The sequence below is a fragment of the Adelges cooleyi genome, unplaced genomic scaffold (assembly GCF_023614345.1).
Source record: "Adelges cooleyi isolate 19-005CV unplaced genomic scaffold, UGA_ACOO_1.1 ACOO_flye_CR_arks_rails_tigmint_CR_PRNA_9, whole genome shotgun sequence".
In the NCBI taxonomy this organism is placed as follows: Eukaryota; Metazoa; Arthropoda; class Insecta; order Hemiptera; family Adelgidae; genus Adelges; species Adelges cooleyi.
Window position 1 is genome coordinate 1,961,529 of NW_026096579.1, and position 22,526 is coordinate 1,984,054.

The 22,526-nt window shown below is 39.3% G+C and overlaps 1 protein-coding gene across 1 annotated transcript in view; it reads right to left on the reverse strand.

Moving 5' to 3' along the window:
- The window catches only part of LOC126846364 (uncharacterized), a 76,884-nt gene that overhangs the window by 12,503 nt on the left and 41,855 nt on the right, over positions 1 to 22,526 (reverse strand). Inside the window, exons 3-5 of the mRNA XM_050585705.1 lie at positions 14,163 to 14,231; positions 5,421 to 5,954; positions 894 to 1,124 (exon numbers count right to left, since the gene is read on the reverse strand). Of these exons, the coding sequence (XP_050441662.1) occupies positions 894 to 1,124; positions 5,421 to 5,954; positions 14,163 to 14,231 (834 nt within the window). The remainder of the gene's footprint in view (positions 1 to 893; positions 1,125 to 5,420; positions 5,955 to 14,162; positions 14,232 to 22,526) is intronic.

A 22,526-nucleotide genomic window follows, 5' to 3' on the forward strand; every position in this document is an offset into this window, starting at 1 on the left:
CCCATTTTTTTTTCTCGGTGGCCTCTAATATATATATATACATATACGGCAGCTATCTCCTTATCCCGCGCTCTGTTTCGGCGGCCGATCGGAGGCGGAAACTCTTGGACGATTTATTACGGCTTTCGGTGGTGAACGATCGTGACCGGCATCGCCGCGTCTGGTCACGTGGCGGCGACTACAATACACGGCCCGGGTTGTGTACCGCAGAAATCTTTGTTCTTCCGTTTTTATCTCGCCGACAACGACTGCCAAAGTTACCCCCCCCCCCCCCCGGGACGTCGACATCATCCCCTACGCAACGTTAAATAGCGATAATGATGCGCACACGCTGTACACATAATAATACACCCGCGCCGACCCTATATGGCCGATTCCTGTGATGGTAAACCTCGGCTTCCGGCTTTTACGCGGCGAGGGCTACAACAATATATTATGTAAAACATCAGCGGCCACGCCGGACGTAATACACGCTATTGCTGTGCATACGGATAATTACTATCGGGTCGGCGTGGTCCCGAAAATCTCCGTCCCATTAACTGCTCGGGCCGGTCAATTTGCCGAGTCCCGTGGGAACAAAGCGATTCAAATGTATACATACGTTTGAAAGCTGCCGTTGCCGATGGCGACACGAAACGTCCATCACAACGCCACTGATGCAAATAGAGAGACATACGAGGGCACGGTTAACGCATTTTTTTTTAAAAACAATACACGTTAATCTTCTCGGGTACTAAACAAAAGATACACACACACACACAGTTGTATTTCGGACACAAGCCTGTCCGGCACAAGATCGGTTACCACCTGCCGGCCTGCGTACAATACGGCCGCAATTAACGCGTTAGTTACTCGTCTAATACACGATGATGATGTCGAGTGAATGTACTGACCTGTATGAGATAAGCCGTGTCCGGCCACAGGGACAGCGTGACGCACGTAGTGTCGGTGAACAAGTTGCCCTTCAGACCGCCTCCGACGATTTCCCACGTGACCAAGTAGGCGGGCCGGCGCACTTGTCTCGCGTCCCACGCCACTTCGGCGATCACCAGCACCTTCTGATGGATCATCGACACTTCCCGCAAGTTCCACACTTCCGAAGAGTCTGCGGGAGGATCGTCGCCCTGTAAAAAAAAACAAACAAGCATAACGGTTATTACACGGTAGCACAATTGTTTTCTCGGGGGTTTTAGACACAAATACGGTTAAGGAGTCGTTTTTCGACGTTACTTATTTCCATTTCCCGGGTCGTTCGGCCGAAAGACACAATTACCCCCCCAAACGCCGCACCGGATGTGCGCTGGTCAAAACTAATCAGGTCGACTTAAATTGCTTGGCCAGCAGCGGTTGTCCGGTGACCGTGCCCGGTATATCATTGTACGCCATATATACTCTCGTATTATACACATTTATATATATAGTAAGGAGATAGCCGAGACGAACAAAACCATAATCCTTCCAAGTGCGAATAAAAACCGTCCCCCGTGTCACGTTTGTCGCCGGACGGGCGGGTAAACGCAAGAGCCGTGACCTCATATAATCCACCGTATAACCAACCGGAGAAAATGTATTCCCAAGCCGTTCGCCAAATTGCCGAAATCCACGTTACCCGAATTTTTATGAAGGTTATAATAATAATAATAACAGTATCCCGGAATGTCGAAAGGATATTATATTATGAATAAAACATTGGCTCTATAATATTATATTATATCCTTTGTATACAACGGCCGAATCGTTACGGGTGTTTTCACTCTGGAAATAACGTCGTGTGGCGTGCACAAGCCATCATTGATGACTTATTACTGCCGGCTACCGACTTGTACATATTTCGGATAAACGCTCAATATTATATAATTCCCGACTTGCGAACCTTCATAAAAAAAAAATCGATTACATTATCACGCTAATACAGACAAATGTGAATCAATTTTAAGAGTAGGTGATGTCCACGCGTCAACTGTAAGGCGACAGCATCGGATAAAAATATGTATAATATTATCATACAATAACATACACAATTGTGATGGTTGACGTTTAAATTTTCCCATTACATGTAAACCTCTGGAAGGACTGACCGTTTTTATCAGAAGTAGGGTTTTTTTTTGTATGTACAATAACCACTGTCTACCTGCCTGTTTTTTTTTTGGAGGAGTGGCTGTTTTGATTATTTTTGTTTAAAAAATTTACATTTTTCCTTTTTAGAAAGCCAACACGGATTACTGTGTTATTGGTGAAAACGGTTCCCAAACATCCGCGAGGTAAATATAATAATACTATAACCATCATCATTTTAATGGAACCTTAAAAGAATCCCTTGTCGCGAACACGACCGACGGAGATAATAATAAAAATAAAATAACATTCAACAAGGACGACATTATTATGTTAACATGTTTTTACTTTTCGCCTTGTCGTCGTCCCCGTGAGATCCGATCAGATTAAAACGTCGCCTAAGTAGAAAATAATCAAAAATTCTATTCGTTGTTGGTGAGGATCGACGGACACGGACGGTGGCGCCCGATCGAAATCGCCCGGCGACCGTCGCCGTTTAAATATGTCTCGCACAGTAATAATTATTTCATTGCCGTGTCCCTTTTGCGAATCTAAAAGAGCATTCCACAGTTGTCTTGGACATTGCAGTTCGGACGAGGCGTGCGTGTAAAAAGTGTTGCTTACAAGGGTGAAACTGTACAAGGGCCGCGGAGAGAGATGGAGGACAGCCATCGCAGGCGTCAGATTTCACAAGCCTATAAGTTGCGGTTCACTCTATAAATGATGTAGTTTTGTATTGTCACACACATACTATATTAAAGTCTATACCGCATTATCTACCGCGGGGGCGCAAGGTGATTCAAAATATTTAATAAACCTCACAAAGTGCATTTTTGTTTTAAAGCTGCTGCGATCGTTATGACCCCGTGTTATAATAATTGCGGGTTCATCTTTAACCTTTCTTCGGATGAAATCTCGGTTACGACGCTGCTATATTTTACTGTGAACCGTTGTAAAATTTTAAAGGTCCTGCCCGGTCCGCAAATTGAGTTTTTACAAGACATTCGACACGCACAGCTAAAGCCGGCTATAACGTTAAGAAAAACCGCGTCGCGTCGTTGCTCCAAAGTGGTTTTGTTTTATAACTATTGTAAACAGTTTTATATTTTTGCATTATTTAAATTTACAGCTCAATTTGCTCAGTTTTACCAGCATGTAGTCTCCCGGGTAAAACAATTCGCTCGGTCTTCAACGCCGGCTCTTTTGTACACAGTTTCTAATTTGTTCATCGCTATTATACACACTATATTCATTAGACCGAGACGGCGGCGCTGGTCGCTATCACCATTTTCTACCACCTACTCCGCCACAAGTAACCGCGCCTCGCTCGACGTTATAAACTACAACAATAATAATTAAGAAAAACTGGAAAATATCCTACATCGAAGTTGATTGAATGTTTAATACATAAGAAATTCGTAAAACGAAACGCTATACTTGAGTTACTGACATTTTTGTTTTACCGTTTATAACAAGCCGTAAAATAAAAATCGCTTAATAATTTACCGACCTCGGGCAACATACTTAATATAAAACTTCGCCTAAACACATCATTGTAAAAACAATACATTTCAGCTATGCATCGAAGCTAAAAAAAATGTCTATTCATTTAATATTATACAAATCTGCAGTTTTAAAATATTGACATTGAATAATTTCTGTAATGTTATTAATTTGACTGCGAAATAAAACGTTGCCTTTCGTGTTTTAGTCATTGCATTTTTGTGTTGAAGTTTCGTCTCTGAACTTTTTTATTTGGCCCGTGGTATAAACAAAATATGTTTTTTTTTCTTCTTAACTATATATTTTACAATCTGTATACAAAAAATATACAATATGCAAATTGGATATTATACATTTGTACTTAACGTGAAAAAAGAGAGAAACCAACGACCACTTCAACAACCACACTTGTGTTCATACAATATATTATTAAGGATCGCCAATAGGCCATAAGGCGTATTGGTCCGGGTTATTGGGAAACGAGGAACGGATGAAACCGAAAGCACAAACTCGCGTATACACGTTGATCGATCGGATCGCCGCCAAAGTCGAATTTCCGTATAGAAGAAAACCGAAAAGGACGGCGGAGTTTTCTTTTTTCGCCGTTCCTACATGTTTGTATATATATGTACGTGTATTATATTATGCGACGGTGGCGTACGCATGCAAATGAGGGAAATGAAAACGACGAAGTCGACGTGCTCGGGGTAGCAATATTTATATTTCCCTATGTACAATATACACACACACACACACAAGAGCACACCACCACCACCACGTCCACAGCCCGGCCACTCACAGCACAGTGAACGCATCAATCCGAAATAAGAAGATCGGCGCACATCAACTCTCTCATCAATCCACGTCGTATGCTACTAAATTATGCAGCTCACACACACACAACGGGCGAGCGACCCGGCAGTCACGGACGACGAATTTTTTTTTGGCTGAACGTTTATTTATTTATATTAGTTCGCCCAACGGCGTGTCGTCGTTCCGGGCGTTTACTCGTGATTTGTCGTCTGTCGGGCAAAAAACAAAACGCCAAAATCGGCCGAGGTTGTCAACAAGTGTGTCGCTAAAAAAACCCCAATCCGAAGAGTTATATACGCGGCGAAGACCACTACCGCGGTGGCCTGACATATCGTGCGGCACGTTAATTATCGTTTCGCTCGCGCATTTTTTTGGCCCCTTTCCCAAAGACGGTCTATTTTCGTCGGTTGATTTTTATTATTACTATTACTTGTATTTTTACGCGCCGTAACACTGACATGTGCGCGGTTGACTATCGTTTTTTTTTTCTACGACAACGGTGTACGCCACAAGTAACAGCTACACCACAAAAAAACACCACTCGTCTGGTGTACGATAGCATTGCTATTAAGGCGATTGGGTGGTACTGGCCTTTATTTAAGGAGTTGTAGGTAGGCAATTTGAGTTCAGTGTAAAGTCTACTTGAGATCGGTCAGGCCACTTTTCCAGTTTTATTTAATAGCATTTTTTAAACACCACCTCAAGATTTAACATTTTTCAATAAATTTAAATCAAACTTGTGGAATTTCGAGGGCAAAATTAAAAAATGTAAGCTGACCGAACTCAAGTTAGACTTCATGCCGAATTAATATATATTTTCAGAAGTCTTATCGCATCAATACAACGATCGGACTCTGATTGAAGTAAAATGGGTAGTTTTTGACGAAAAAATTGGCCGTTACCCAATGGCCTTAATTATACAAAACAATGCACAGATAAACGGTGCAACACACAAAAACGGCCACCGGATGATGGTAAACGTGGGTCGCCGTTCTTGTGTGTTGGTTTATCTGTAATCTGTGTATCGATGAAAGTAATTTTTCGCTCACCATCAGCCGGAGCGACTCGTCTTGGGATTCGGAACGGGCGGCCAACGGCAACCGGATACCGAGTATCTGGTCGCGGCCCAAACTCCTGATGATGACGTCGGCGTCGCGGAGATCGTGTAGGGCGAGTCCGGCGGCCGGGGCCGGGGCCAACGGCGACGGGGCGGCCGCAGCGGAATCGGTTTCCGTGGACGACGCCGCCGGCGTGGCGTCCGCGGTGGCCGGGCTGTAGATGGTGACCAGGCCCTCGGCGGACACGGCCAGCACTCGCACCGTGCAGGGAACCGTGGTCTTGGGCAGGCGGGCCTTGAAGCCGGGCGTCTGTCCCAGCTGTGACCACGTGCGCCGGGTTCCGGGCTCGCGGCGCCTCATGATGACGTACACGAGTCTGGGCGACGACGAGTCGGTCGGCTTGGGCCACCGCAACGTGCCGGCCTCCACTGTCAGGGCCCGTTCGCCCCGGGCTTCGACCACTGGGCTCGGCTGCGACGAACTGTGCCAGTCGTGGAACGAACACGCTTCTTGACAACCGGCGTCCTGTAAGTACACGAAACGACCAATTAATATTAATCATAACAACACATCGTCAAATCCATAATATAAGCTTTCAAGTTTCAACAATATGCTCTATACAAAGTGAATCTTTACTCAAATATAATTAACACTCAATTTGGGGGGATGAATCAAGGGGCCGGATTTAGGTATGTGGTGGCCCCTGGGCGGAATCCATTGTGGGGTCCCTTATGCATAAACAAGGAAATATATTTTTTTACTTATTAAATAATAAATAATTATAAAAACAATCAAATCGAGTATAAGTAATATTATCATAATATTAAGTGTAAGTAATTAAATAAAGAATAATAAATAAAAACGTTATAAAAATAATAATGTCAAGTAATTAAAATTAAATGCCCGGAACTTTTCTTGATTTTATTTGTACAAAATTATCAATAACGTTTTGAAAATCAAGTTTTCTTAAAAAATCGGACTCGGAGCTCATTATCGCTAGTTGATTGAACCTGTCTCCGTCCATAGAAGTACGCAATCTATTTTTTATATGCTTTAAAACTAATCTCATAATTCTGACGGTGAATTATTGTCGTTAACCATCATTTTGACATCATTTACGACATTTTGACGAATAATTCCAGACCCACAAGTGTATATTTAGAAACACATTTACTAATATTATTACAATCGCCGGTGCACACCGATCACGGACGGCATAAACACCTATCTTATCTAGATTCTTAGACACCGTTCATTGTCAATAAACGCGAATACATCTATTATTAGTTAGTAAAAATTACATTTTTAAATGTCTAAATAAAGTTCAATATTATTTAATTAAATATGTGTAAATATAAATAAAATATTTTTTCTGTATCCTAATTTAAATATCATAAAATTGTGGGGGCCCCAGGGCTGCAGCCCACTCAGCCCTCCCCTAAATCCGGCCCTAGGATGAATCGATGAAAAACGAACATTATTATTATTTATTAGTTCACCAGATATTTATATGAAATTTTTTTTTAATGTTTTTTATCTAGAACAAAATTTAAAATCGCTACATAGTCAACATTGAGTGCCCCGAGTTACGACAGTTATGTGAATAATAACAGATTTGCGAGGGACCGGGGGGGGGGGGATTCATCGAACGTAAACAATAAAGATAATAATAATCGTAGAAACTTGTACGTTATTCTCGTTAAAAACTTTGAGCGCCGTTTACTTATTGAAAATACAAATTAAAACCAAAGCCCTCTCCCGGGATGGTACGGTATAAAAAAAAAATTAATCGTCCATAGGCCAAGATAATGGATTTTCCCTCGGTTATTATTATTATTATTTTTTTATTGTCGTCGGTCGGCTTTGTTTTGCGCAAATCTATTGGGCGAATCGTTCACGGTTACAACGGGACAAACGTTCGTCTCGTTATATTTTAAGCTCAGTAACGTTTCACGTTACTACACTATAGGCAGAAGAAGACAAAGGCACAAACGGCAATTTACCGATTTATTATGATAATAATAGTATTTTTAATGAAAACCCCGACGATCGATGGATATTTAACAGTTATTCTATAATAATCCGGGATTAACGAAACACCTGGACGCGTACGATAATAGTATTATGTTTGGAAACTGCATAACACCTTATAACACCGCAAAATATATAATGCTATTGAAATATTTAAACTCGTCCGAATAGTGAGCACATGGCATAGGTAAAAATTAAGATACAAAATGTTTTCAAACGTTCGCATCTGGTCTGATCATAATTAAAATTAATAATATTACACGTAAGCCTCGTTTGACTGTCGGCATTACTAATTTTTTATTAATATTTATGAAAACACGATTAAAATTTAATTGCATTCATTCAAATAGTATTGATGGCATATTATTATGTTTTTTTTTTACACTCATAATTGTTAACGATGCTCCAAGACTTTTTACAGGGAACCCGTGTGTAATAATAATAATAACGATGATGATTTATTCATTTTTATTATAAAACCGGCCAACCGGTCAACGTTATGTGCAAGTTGTACTGTAAGATTACATACATTTTGTTCAACTAAAGTCACCGACAAACAAAAAATGTGCGTCCGCAATTTTTAATTTTTATACGTGCCATTTCGAAGAAAGTCAAAATTAAGTAAAAGTGTACGGCGAGACGCACGTGTCGTTTAACATTCGGCTTTTGTCGTTTTCCCCCTTCTAGTACGGGGGATAGTAAGGCGAAGACGATAAAATACAAAGGGTTGTTTGGTTTGGTGTTACACTCCAAAGGAAATCTGGAAATTGTAAGTGAAACTTTTAAAGAAAGGATGTGCGCGCTCCTGTGTATAGATATATATGTTTGTTTAGGAAAACAACAACACAACGCATACTTTGACCTCGCCTGTTTATTTTTGACGGGAAAAAAGCGATTATTCGTCGAAAATCACCTCTCGCACCTCTTACATCGTAATACACGGGTGTTATTAACGTCTTGTCATTTTTCAAGCGGACGTGCGCAACATAATATTATAATAGTATTAACAACAATAATAATAATAATAATAATATTGTTTGTCCGCCGGGTCGTTATTCGCTTGGCAGCTTCTCTTTTCGTCCGGTTAATTTTTTGTACGCGCGTTCCAAAAAAAAAAAAAAAATACTACCACCGCGATAGCTAATACACTATATAGAGGCGGAGCTCGAACGCTATAAATAATATCAAATCTAACAAGGCGTTATAATTGCCAATTTTCCAAAGAAACGGCAAAACGTTATCGTCAAATGCTATCGAGAAAAAAAAAAGTCGAAACAGCTATACTATACACGATTTACGACCGATATAATATATTACATTAAAGACAACTTTACAATTGTGTGTGTGTGTGTGTTTTTTATCCGCCTCCGTAAAACTACCGTATAATAAAATTATACACACAAGTACATGTATTTTATTATATCGGTTTATTTTGGCAGTACGGACACGGCGTGTAATACAATACACGTCAAACACACGGTCGGTAATACAATACTATAATAATATTGTTATTATACGGTTTTCGGTAATGACGCGCGTTTCGTGGGGTTGACAAATTCTTCGACGGGAGACGCGATCCGAGTCGCAGATTTTTATCTATTTAGATTATCTTTCCGCATTGTTGTGCGCCCGAAAAATAAAAAAAAAATACGAGTACTCGCGGGTTAACGCACGACCAAGAAATGGAATAAGAAAAATAAAAGAGAAAAAAAAACGATACTACAACGACGACCGTCTGTGTCTGGGCGCACAGACAATAATAAAACGTATGTACACATACATAAGAGTCCCCCGGCGAACAATCGAGTCCACTGTTATGTACCGGCGCTCTAGTGCTGACAAGAATGCATTCACAATATGTCAATCAACCGACAATATGTTTCTGTAACGCATATATACAAAACATGATATTATGATACGTAATACTATGTATAATGGCACAACAGACAAACAACAACAACACGTCGTATAAATATTATATATAATATTATATTTTATACGCGGTCGAGATGTGTTTTGTGAAAAGGGGACCAGGTTATCAAATCGGATAGATCCGTCCCGGGGTACAATAAAATAAATACTAACAATAACAACACGTGATCGAACTTTAACGGGGATCTACAGTACGCATTATAAATCATACATTTTGCACACCGACAGCGACGACGTTTCGAAAACAAAATAACACACAAATCGAACAGAAATTTGCTTTACTTTCGAGTCGCACGTTATTATAATAGCGGACCGTACCCACCACCACTCGATAAGACCGCGCTGGAGAGTTTTCGGGTTTTGAAACAAAACACGCGGCCAACCACCCTGTTGGCACCATTGTCTTTTTAGAAAGTGATGCTAACAAGTCGTGAACGCGGGTGGCTTTCTACGGTGACCTTTTTTTTGCACGTTTACTCCACGCGTTGTCGTCGTATATGGCAGTTAATGTTATTATTATTATCTTCGGCGGCCGTGAAATAACATTATGAACGCGTCGGGTCCGACCCAGCGGGAGTTTGCACATCATGTGAAATTCGGTGAAAAGGCCGTGTTACCGAGTCGTCCGTAGGGTCTCTTGTTTGTTTACTCGGGGAAAAGGTCTGCAGCGGAACGTTTCATTTGAAAGAAAACAAAATTAATACACAAAATTAACAGATACCTACGGTTTATTTGTCTGCACAAAACCTACACAACAGCAGGAGGTGCAATTTTTATTGGAAAATAATTTCTCCCGGAGAAATGGACCACTTGAAAAATCGCGATACTTTGTCTGTTATTTTCTAAAACACAATTTGCCGCAGAGCTTACCCGTCGTAATAATATTTTGTACTAATATTGTATTAAAAGCTGTATATAATCGGACGGCGGACGGAGCTAAGGTAAAATGAATTTGAACAGCACCGAAGCTAAAAAGTATAATAATCGTCCCATCGGCCACGGCGTATTGGGGCCGAGGTCCGGCGATGGTGAGGAAAGGATCATCGTGCTGTTCTTGTGAAATATTAAAAAAGACTCCGCCGGGTCGGTCAGCACATCCTACATTTATAATAATAATAATATTACTATATACCTTATGGCTTATAATATATATATATATATATATATATTGTAAAACCTTCTGTGCACATAATATCTACCCACTGACCTACGGGAGCTTAACCGAAGGAATGCCGGTGCCGTTGTTGGAGTGGAAGATGATAATCGTAGAATAATATTATAACATGTATGCGCAGCCAACAAATTGATTTTGCCCGCATTAATGGCGTTTAACATATTATATATATATGCATATAATTATTATGGTGTATACAGGATATATAATTGTTATTATTTCTGTATTTTGTCGGTTACAATGTGTGTGTGTGTGTGTGTGTGTATACTTAAAATCGGTCTACGCTTTGAGAGGCACATGTGGCGCCGTCGGCTATAAAACGCAGTTATTAAGCGCGATATTACTTTCCGAGTAAATTCACTTGTTTATTATCGATTATGATAATAATATACCTATATACAATGTTTACATCACACACACACAAGATACACCTATGGATGTACACGACGGTGTTTGGAAAATCGTATTCACCGAAATGCGCGTCTCGGGGGAGGAGCGAACGGTAGCTGCTGTTATTATAATTTTATTATTATTATTACCACTACGGAATTATAATACATTATATACATATTTTATATTTACAAGTACGTTTTACTTTGAATACCTAGAGGCGTACCTACATATACACTCACAAATTACCGACGCCGAAACGATAAATAGGTTTTAATTTTTTTTTTTTTGTTAAATATCAAAAAACAAGGAAAACGCGTTAACATACACGCCGTATCCCTTCGGTCTCGTCTCTCTCTCTCTCTCTCTCTCTGCGTATAAGCTCTTAGTCTCATTCGCCGTCGTGTGCTTCATTAAGGTTTCCTCGAATTGTTACACGCTGTATTATGATATAATAGTATATCAGTTCGTATAGCGTATAAAAAAAAAAGAATGAAAAAAAAAATTAAAACCACGCGAATGAATGTCTTTAGAGCTTTTTTTCTCCCATCGAGCTTTAAAAAAGGGTTAACGAGTGCAGCCGTCGCGTCACGTCGCGTCGTTGCCCTTTGTTGCGCACGGAAATTAAAAAGAGGAGAAAAAAATGACCGAAATGAGATTTAATCAAAACAGAAAAGACTTTAAAAAAATGATATTATACCGACTTAAAAGAAGAGGGGAAAAAAAGATCATTTTGTTTCAACGGGTTTCGCTCCGTTGCAATTTATATCTCTGACCGGGTAAACGGGTGTTTTTTATAACCAGAGTATTCGTTAACCGTCATTTAATCTGAAAAACGATGGCCATAATAATAATAATAATAATAATATTATATTACCTTATACGCGGTTTGGTATCACGTAGAAACTGACCAATAATAATAACGTACGAGCCATCGCCTCGAAGAGCTGTTGTGCAATGAAAACGGTAGCTATGGCCAAACGAGAATGGCAACTATACCATAAATTTACAATCAAAAGCATTTGCGAAAACAACGTTAATCCAATGTATTGTAAATAAATATTTGGCTCGATTAAATGTTTGGATGGCGGCCGAACTAAACGTGTAGTTGCTCTGATTGAAAATTTTGTTGGCCCAACTATATTCGTTTAGTTATTTCAACTAGAAATGTATTATGCCCATAATTTTAGTTGGACCACCAATGTGTTTATTTTTATGTATGTACAACTATTTTGGATTTGGATCAACATGCGAAAGTCTGGCTTATAGAAACCATGCACGCGCTTCTCTAGGCATATTATATCCAATGTATATTAGAGATACATTACATTCAAACACACGGCCCGGTTGCACGTCTTTAGGACAAACCGAGGCACTCGTGCGGTTTTTCCTTTCAGCCGTTATGAATTATTTACGCGCGGTACACACAAACACACACACACACACACACACAGAAACATTACACCGTTTGCTCTATCAATTATTCCCACGGGATTTGGCCCACAACTCTGTCCGTCCGGGATCATTTTTTTTTTTAATTCGCCCGGTCCGCCGGAGTGTGAAAAATATTAATAATAAACCATTAGGGCCCAGGACGAGCGGTCCAATACAAAACATAATACATTACTAGACGAATCATACGCCGCCGGGCAGCTTTTTGCGATAAAGGAATATTGAATTTAATATTTACTATTTATGTCGCATCTCGACAAAATAATTGAAGCTAATCCTCGCGAAATATTTAACCAGCTCATAGTGAGCACTTACCAACACTATCCGTTTTGAGGTGACCGGTACTATAATAATATATTGTCCATTAAATTAAACCAACGACATTCAACACATCTCATTTCATTAGCTCTGCCTGTTTATTAATTAAATATTGTTAAATATTGTCACATAACGTGTTAGAGTTTACGATAAGAGAAACGGCATCTCGTTCAAAGCGAACGTTCTCTATTGTAAATGGCAATTATTAGGCAATTCGAAATGGCAGGATCAAAGCTAAGCTTAAACGAATCGTCGCCAGTCGATGATCATCACAGTTGATCGCGGATCGTTAATTGAACGCTTTTGTAAAATAGCCAATGAACGTGATTTAAATTAATTAATCTCGTTTGTGCGATTTCATTGCCAAACGATAAGATAGGCTATCAAATAATACGCGTGGTACATAGTAAATTATAATATAACCTTCTTATAATAAATAAATAATTTCTCTGTTATCGAATAATAATTTTTAATAAAAACTATCCATTACCAAAAAAAAAAATATATATATATATATATATATATTACTGTAATATAAATTGGGTTTTATGTTATTAAGTGTACTGAAAAGAAGTTGAACTAGAATAGCTCATTTGTTTTGTTCGCTAAACAGAAACATAATACTATGATTTATGGAAAATCATTAGCCCTCCCTATAACCTGTTAATTGTGCGAGTATGATACATATGAAGTTATGTAAAGCAAAAACACTCTCATGCGCGAGATAATAATATAATAAAATTATAAATTATGAATGACTGGAGTGGTATACGCTTTTAATGTAAAAATAAATGAATTACCCTAGGCGGGCGAATCGCAGCTTTGAAAGAGTACTTCAATTAAAGCGAGCATATTATTATAGATTATGTGTTAGAGAAAAAGGGGTCGGGTATCAGAGGAGATACAAAAGTGAAAACGAATATAAGATAGAACTCACGGGTATACTCCTAACCTCGTATGGCAATAGTCATTTTTGTATTTTTATTAAAATATAATTTTGAAAAATATTATTCGTAAAATACAAACAAACAATAACTCGTAAAATAATAAAAGGGTCGGGCGAATATTAGAAGTTGTTTTTATTTAGTTATGTTTGTACACGTTAATATACAATTGGTGTGCATATTATAAGGGTGCGGCGGAAGAAACACCCTTACTAATTTATAATGCCCCCCGCCGACGTAACAAATTTACTACGGGCAGATTTATCGCCAATCGGTTCTTGCTTTTATTACTCTGTTTCGCCATCAGACGACCTATAGGTAGGTACACACATTATTGTTGTATACGGCTACAGTAGGTACCTATATACTAGGACTTGCGTATATATATATATTTATATAGGAAACGTTGTATGTTGTGTTTTGGTAGTGAATAGAGCACAATGGGCCATCGTATTATAATGTACGGTTGGTCGTAAGCCGGTGTGTACTTACGCATTTGTGTTCGCAAATGTTCTTCATGTTCTTGCCTTCGGTTTGCAACACCTCGCAGTACTTCCAGCACTGAAACATCAACGAAAAACGTCAAATTAGTATACACGGCTGATTAAAATTAATTATATAGATCCGAGATCAATATTTTATTATTAAACATTCAACAGCGTTGCCCCCCTTTTGGACTATGCATTGCAAACCCGCCGCCAGACGGTCCCCGCACGTTGTTAAAGCCGTATTTATACTATTCTGCTCCCTAGTCGTGTAGACTGTAGAGGATAGAACAGCACACACACACCACAAATAAAGTAAGCTAGTTGTGGAAAGGCAGGCGTCCTGGGAGATGACTACTCGCGGAGGAGAGTCCCCTATAATATTGTCGGTGGGCATCGACGGTGGCACCTCTCGCCCCTTTCGGGCACTCCTTGTGGTTGAATGAGGGAACGAGGAAGATTCGGTATATGAGAAAAATTACTCTACTGGGAAAACCGGTCACGTACACGCTGCAAACCGCGAGTGCGTCATATTATTGCTTTTCCTCTCCTCTCCCCGCTAATATTTTTCTTATCTGCCGGTCGTTTTTCTTTGTGGGTGCAAAAATTGTATTGTATTGTATTAGCTGGATTCCGGCAGAAACCAGACACAATATATGTCTTATTGTGAGCCGGTCAACACTGACCGTGGAAATAAAAAAATTGGGCGGGAAACTAGTGGAAGAGCAAACAGTGTCGGTCGCACGTGATACGGTTTGTTGTGTGTGTGTGTTTACTCTTGCTAAAACGCCTAAAAGGTTTATGAGATTTTGGATGTCGCTCACGTGGAACGTTAAAATAAAAAAAAATAATCTCTGTCGACAATTTCGTTTAAACGCCAACGAAATGCTCAAACTGCAAATAATGCGCCGTGTGTGTTTGTATTTTGGAACAAATGTATTTGCGCCAATTTTACATAACACGGTTATTAGATTATAAATAACAGCTGTCAATATCGATCACGCACGCACGTGTGTGTGTGACATAAAACGACATCAGCCCTTAGAGTCTGATAAATAATTCCAACAGAGTTGGGCATTAATACAAATATAATAAAAATATGAATTATTATTAGTAAAATATAATTTTACCCGATTCCGAGTAAATAGAGATATATTTATTGTTTTTAAATCCTACGGCGGGGATAAAAATATATAACGTCCAGTAACCAACAGACTCAAAAAAAAAAGTGTATACAACAAAACTACGAATTTGGCACGTTTTCGGCCGAGTTCATTTTAATTTTTGATACGTTACAATATTATTTGTATTGGTATTATTCGAGTGCGGGAGGATTTGTAATTTGTATGCATTAGGGGCTTACACTGGTTCCAATCACGGATTTCACGTGTGGGATTTCATACTACGTGTGCACGGGATTTGCACAATAATATTATTATCACAGCAGCGCGCGGCTTTAAATTATGTATTTTGTAATTATTATTATTATTAGTGTAAATCCTGACAAGACGTTCGCTGGCCCGATGAAACATAACTTTGTCGTAAAACGAAACAGGCGATGCTGTTTACATAAACACATATAATATTATTATTGTGTACATAATTAGTATAACTATTATAGGTCCTTACCGGCTCTGTCCGAGAGGAGGCCGCGCGCGGTTAAATAAATTATTATCGTTCGAGTTTTCACGGTAAAACGACCGCGACCGATTTGTAGGTTTTAATTTTCAATATATATTCAAGAAAATCGAGAAAAAAAAATCAAAACAAAACGATCGACGCCGAAGTGAATTCGTCACGAGAGCAAACGGCCACAACCGCCCCCAGAGGCAAACGCTACTCAATCAACAGCTATAACCGACGAGATAGACCTGTATATATGTATAGAAATTGTTATGGTTATTATTTTACCTTCTGGTCGCACGGGGGCCGGGGCGCGTTCGTCCCGAGAGAGTGAGAGCAAACGCCGTCGCCGGTTCCTAATTTCCAGCCTTCCCGACGCGTATATATGTATACACATATACCGGTGGTGTGGTCAAAGAGAAAGAGAAGAGCTGTACATTTACAATATACCCGGTAGCAGCAATAGCAGCAGCAGCAGGTAGGTGGGTAGGAGGTATAGGTAAGTGTAAGTATACGCGATAATAATGGGCGCGTATCAATCAGTCGTCGCCCGGGCACCACAATTCGTTATGTTATACTTGGCAGCTCGCCGTTTAAGATATGTTAATGAAAAACAATCGGCTGCCGGGTTTGCATTCGTTTACGTCTGCTATACTATATGTATATTTATAATATATATATATATATATATATACATATAAAACGCATATACATACATTACACACACTCTTGCCGCCGCCGTTACGGTTATGGAAGTCTATTAATTTCACCGCGAAGACCTTGCCGGTTAGGTATAGTCCCCTAGGTGGTAATTACTAATATATATTTTACAACGCTGTGTTTTTACTGAAAAATAACCGTCTTCCAAACACGTCCGAACCGCTGACGGATTTAATATTTTACAAAGTTGCGTTATTATTGTGCCCAGAGTTGGTGTCACGGATTATAAATGAAATCAGAAAGGACAGTTTCAATGTAAACAAAAACGCGGCGGCCATGTTTTGAACCTGCAATAATCCTAATAAATTACATCAGCTAAAAATAATAATGTCTATATAGATATAATTTATCATGATTTGGAGGAACATGGCCGCTTCGTTGGCCATCTTTTCCGTGTTAATTTTTATCTGTGTCCTACGTGCAAGTGAGAATTAGGTATCGGGGAAGAGTGTTGTTTTTTCTCTACAACGAATTACGAATCGCGTGGTAAGTATATTACACCAGTAGCTGATGGTATTACTTGTTGTTGGTGTTATATTATATTTTATTGTACAAGCTCTGGACGACGGTAAAATATAAAATCCCTATTCAGTGTCCCTTTGGGCGTGTCGCGTTATAAACATAACGTGACAATGACACTTATATTGTATAGGTACATAGACCGACGCGACTCGGTAAAACTAAACTTGTAACGTGATCGGACCGCGAGTAGCCTTATAACTGCGCGTCCTATGACGACATATACTTGCATCTAATGGAACCATATAGTACGACCATATTGAAATTAAATTTAAAAAAATATGGTAGACGTTATACGTGTTATACCCTCGACTACGGCCGAATTGGGTTTTCTTTTTAATTTTATGTTATGCGAGTACTAAAAAAAAAAAAAAAATGTTGATTAAATCAATGAGTTATGCTAATCAAAAAAAAAAAATAGTTTAATAAATAACTACACACACGCGGCATACGCACGAAGTGATGAAAGGCCGGCGATTTTAATTTTATTTAATAATATGCTTTACCATCGTGACTTCTCGTGTACACTATTTGACACCTTCAACAAGAATACATCCCGTGTGGCGTTTTTGATGAAACTATACAGTGTACACATGGCACATTTTTCGTCTAGGGTGAAAAAAAAATGTATATACAACATTATTAAACGCGCGAACTTCCTCCCGGCGCAGAAAATGGATCCCTCTACGCCTGTCGGGTAACAAGTGTAAACCATCTGGCGTCCGACCGTTTCGGTTATTGTTTTTTTTTATAATATCACAGTCAACGGGTTTAATATTTATTTATTTATTTATACATATATATATATATATACATACTATATAGAAATCCAACACCGAAATCACAAAAATACAAGACTAATAATAAATTCAATACAACACCTAAGTCTGACTATTATGCAACGTTTATTCGAAATCCTATACCGAATTAAACGATTTTCTTTTGTATAAAAAAAATACATTAAATAAAATCTTCCAAAAATAATAGATGGTTGTTAAAAAATTATACAGTTATATAATATACAAACATACAATTTTAATATTACTCTTACTATACAACACAGTTCTTTTTACTAAGTGGTGTGTACTTATACTATACAAATCTTCCCTTGAAGGATGTAAATTGTAGTACGAATGTGTCTTTCCGCCCCCCCCTCTTCATCTCACTTCCTCCCCTCATTCACAAAAAAACAAATTATGCATATTTTCGACAGACCCCCAGCCAAAAGACATTCATGTTAAAAAAAATTCGTCACAAGTAGTAAATTATAATAAAACCAATAATTTTTTTTATAATCTGATATATTATTTTTTTACTTTATATTTCTATCTGCTATAATTTTCATGACTTCCTTCTGGCCGGTAACTTATTCGCCAACAGATATTGCAACAGTCTATCACAACAAGTGCAGAACGCAGACGAATGGTGGGAAAACAAATAGCTAATGAGAATAATATTTAACACAGCGTACAGGCCCAATATGCATGCAACAATGTTGTGATAATATCATAATGGCCGTGGGCGTGGGATGTGTTGAAAATTAGCGTGCAGCGTCACGATGACGTTTCCGTTTGCAGCAATACTGCCACACGTTCGTCAATCACAAAACAGGTACACGCTATTATAGTATTATTATTATATAATATGGTCTAATACGGCGACGGTGTAATGAATCGATGTCTTTTTTCGTTTGCGGGTAATTAATTGTTTTGACTTGACGCTGGCGATGAAGATAAGCACCGTGCAGCAGTAAAAAAAAGAGTTGCCGGTAAAACGCATTATCACCTGTCCCGATGGTATCGCCGCCGCTGTCGTAAAAGGTGTTGCCGGAAGAAAAACCCAAAGGAACACGATAAAAAACCTAACCGTAAATCCGTCGACTACACGTTGCTTATTTTGATTTAACGGCTACGACGACTTAACCTCATCGTGGCCCTTGATCGTGAGACAGCCCCGATTAGGACGGTTAAACGGTCATCTTGACATATTATTATCATCGATGGTCGCGCGTCCAACCGGTCGAAAGTTAATTTTAAGAATGTCCAAGTGAGTAATAACCGATGACCAGCGAAACCCAATATCGGAGTGTAATCAGTTTTGCAAAACCGCTAAAAAATGTTTTCTTAATATTTTCTTTTATGATTTTTCCCGACTTTGCTCAACCGTCCTCGCGGAATAGGGAAGAAACAAACGCTAGAAGAACGCGTACTGTTGCCATTAATTTGCACCTCTAATTATTATTATTATTAAACAGTCGGTCAACGCGCCACACAGGACCGCGAGAATATTACTTCCTCGGTGTATGGTACAACTTTACCGCGAGTACGTTGCATTTTTTTTCTCATGCGGCGCCTATAAGTACACAACAATAATAAATAATACACCGCGTACACCGTACTGCCGTGCCAGAACGGAAATGTCTTTCATATTAATACTGTTAAATATTATTACAGAGCGGCGACGGTCCGACAAACTCGACAGTAGCTATCTGCGTCGGCCATCTAACCGAGGAGTGTATTATAAAATATGTATTATAGGCATGTATGATAGACATAATGGTATAGAGTTAATTTGTAATATATATATATATATATATATTATCATTCATCGTTCGCCCCGGGCTTATGGTACAGTCCCCGGAAACGTCAAGAAAACGGTAACCGAAAATAAGGATTCAACGTTCTTTTCTCCCCCCCCCCCCAAATCATGTCTACGCGAATAAGCAACGAAGGCCGTTAATGTTATTTGTTTGCTTCTATTTTTTTCCCCCCTTTTATTCTGCTAAAATGCGAGTCGCACGTCCGCGACAGCGCTTCCTGCAAAACGCGTACAACGAGAGAAATGACCGGGCAATGTTCCAAAACAACGAGGGCGAAAAAAAACAAAAAAAAAAAACTATCGCCCATTAATCCGAAAGTTTTCGCGAAATCGAAAACCTCGTTGTACCGCAAGTCCTTTTGCCATTCGCGTCCTCGCCGATATCGGTATGATAGTATCATTTTGTAATGGCTCGCGTTCACGTCTGTATAAAATGTCATACAGCTCGTTTTCATGTGGCTGTGTCAGTCGAACACTACCATCACTTTGCCCGTTCATAGCGATTACAGCAATAATAGAGTATCGTGAGAACAATAAGTAAGTACCTAGGTAGGTAGGTATACACGCACACGCGCGCCGCCGCACAAGCCTTTTTATTATAATAAATAAAAAAAAAAAGAACAAGTAATCAACGGATACAATACAAATTCGTATAATGAACACGAGAACAGCTATGTGTGAGGGGGAAACCACACGCTCTATACAAAGGCAGGAAGCGTTTTGAAATTGACCGGTCGAGTGTAGCCCGCCCAGGTGGATCCGCCATTTTATGAACGATGCGAGTATAGAAATTTGTGTTCTTTCGCGGTTGACATCAAAGTATATTATCATGCCCAAAAGTCTACCCCAAGTAGGTCGTCGCAAAAAAACACACAAACGCCGGGACGAATAATAGAATATCTCTACGCGGCGCTGTAGTCGATACGGAATCGATCAATTTGCTAATGTTACCCAAAGCCTCAGAGTCAACAATATATATATATATATATATATATATATCTCTCTCTCTTTCTCTCTTTCTCGCACAGTTTTCATCAGCTGTATATATATATATCCGTATTTTTTTTATATACTTTATATATAAAAGGAAAAAAAATACAAAAAGCACCTACCCAAACCTTATTGTTGTTGCGCAAACATCTCCCCGTATACCTATTAATGTCGAATCGACAGTTCGTGAGCACTTCCATTAAGCAAAACTCTTCAACGTCGTGCGTCAAATCCCCAACCATAGGTTCGTTTCTCAATCGATCGGAATCCCGTCAAAATCACTTTGCCAGAGAAGTTTATCCCTCATCATAATGGAAAACGACGGCGACGTCAAAGCCGAGTTGGCCGAGTACCGGAATAAGTCGACCGTTAAATTCGATACACCGCAAAATCGACTGGCGCAAATAAAATCAAACAAAAAAAAAAAACTTTCCATACCGTAATCTACTGTTTCTATTCTAGCCAGAAGACCAAACTTTGGCTGCACGCGCAGCATATATAATAATTCCTAATCAAAGTTTTGTTATACTCTTATGTACACACACACACATGGGGGTTCTCGAGTCACGTCCAACCAATAAATTAAACGTAGCAAATCCCACGTATTGTGTGCACGCTATATATATATATATATATATATATATATATATATATGAAACATGTACATGCACGTGTAAACATAGATAGTGATAGATAGATATATAAACAAGGGAGAGAAGCGCGGAAGTTGTTGAGAAGAAAAAGTTTTCCTCGTCCGTTTTGCACCCTCCTGCTGGACACCTCAACGGCCTTATCAACTCCTATTTGTCCAGGAGAGAAAAAGAAGCGCGGGCGGTCAACGTTATTCTCCCAGTAAGTATCTATGCCTTTTTATTATATATATATATATATATGTGTGTGTGTGTGTGTGTGTGTGTGTATGAGGAAAATTTTGCCCGAGCCGAGAGGGAGCCAAAAAGCTCTAAATCAACCGGAATTAGGACCGTCGGATACGTGTTTTTGTTGTGGAAAGGAAAAAAGGGATTGTCAACCGGATAAGACTTAAAAGGGCCGCTGAAGTGACAGATTTATGGTCGTGGGAGGGGCTTATGTATGAAGACGCGCGGATCGGGTATGGAGAGGGGGGGGGAAAGTTTAAACTTTCAGCGGCTTAGGACGGAATATAATGGAATTAGCAGCGAAAACGAACCGGCGCTCGCGGCGGGCGAAAAAAAGCGACAGCTGCCGTTAAGGAAAGAGGATTATTATACGTCAATGTAAGTACCTGTCTCGCTCGTTTGATTTTTCAAACACTACTCGCGGACAGCAGTCCTATAATATGGACTCGAATAGCACGCAAGTCGTTGTGTTAGAAATAGACAAAAAAAAACAAAAAAACATTATACGCAAGGCTAATTAAACAGTAATTACGCACAGGTGATTATAATCGTCTTTACCCATTATCATTACAATCCCAGTTGATGTTTACAACAATAGTAAATATAATTTTTACAAAGAAGAAGAACGATAAAAGCGCGTGCGCAGGTGAGGTAGGTATTATGTTGTTGATTGAATTAAAAAAAAAAGATCTCTAGTAAGCATTGTCAGTTTTAATGCTAATGGGAGACGCTAACCTTCCCGAAATAAGTAACTTCGATTTTACACGTTTAAATATTTCTTTGTTCGATTGCGAACTTGGGTTGGTTATAAATTTGGCCCATTTATATCATTTTTGTGGCCCCCTCCCCCCAAGTTTTTCTTTTCTTTGACGAGCCTGTTATATAGTCAAAAACAGCCCCTCGGGCGCGTTCGACGGAACGCACAAAGGACAGCCTTGCTGAGACCCGCTGGGAAAGACAAATGTGGATATTTCCTTTGGGATACGACGAATGTGATCGGCAAAAGGGGAGGAGAGAGAGCGGACTTGCGATTTCCATCGATC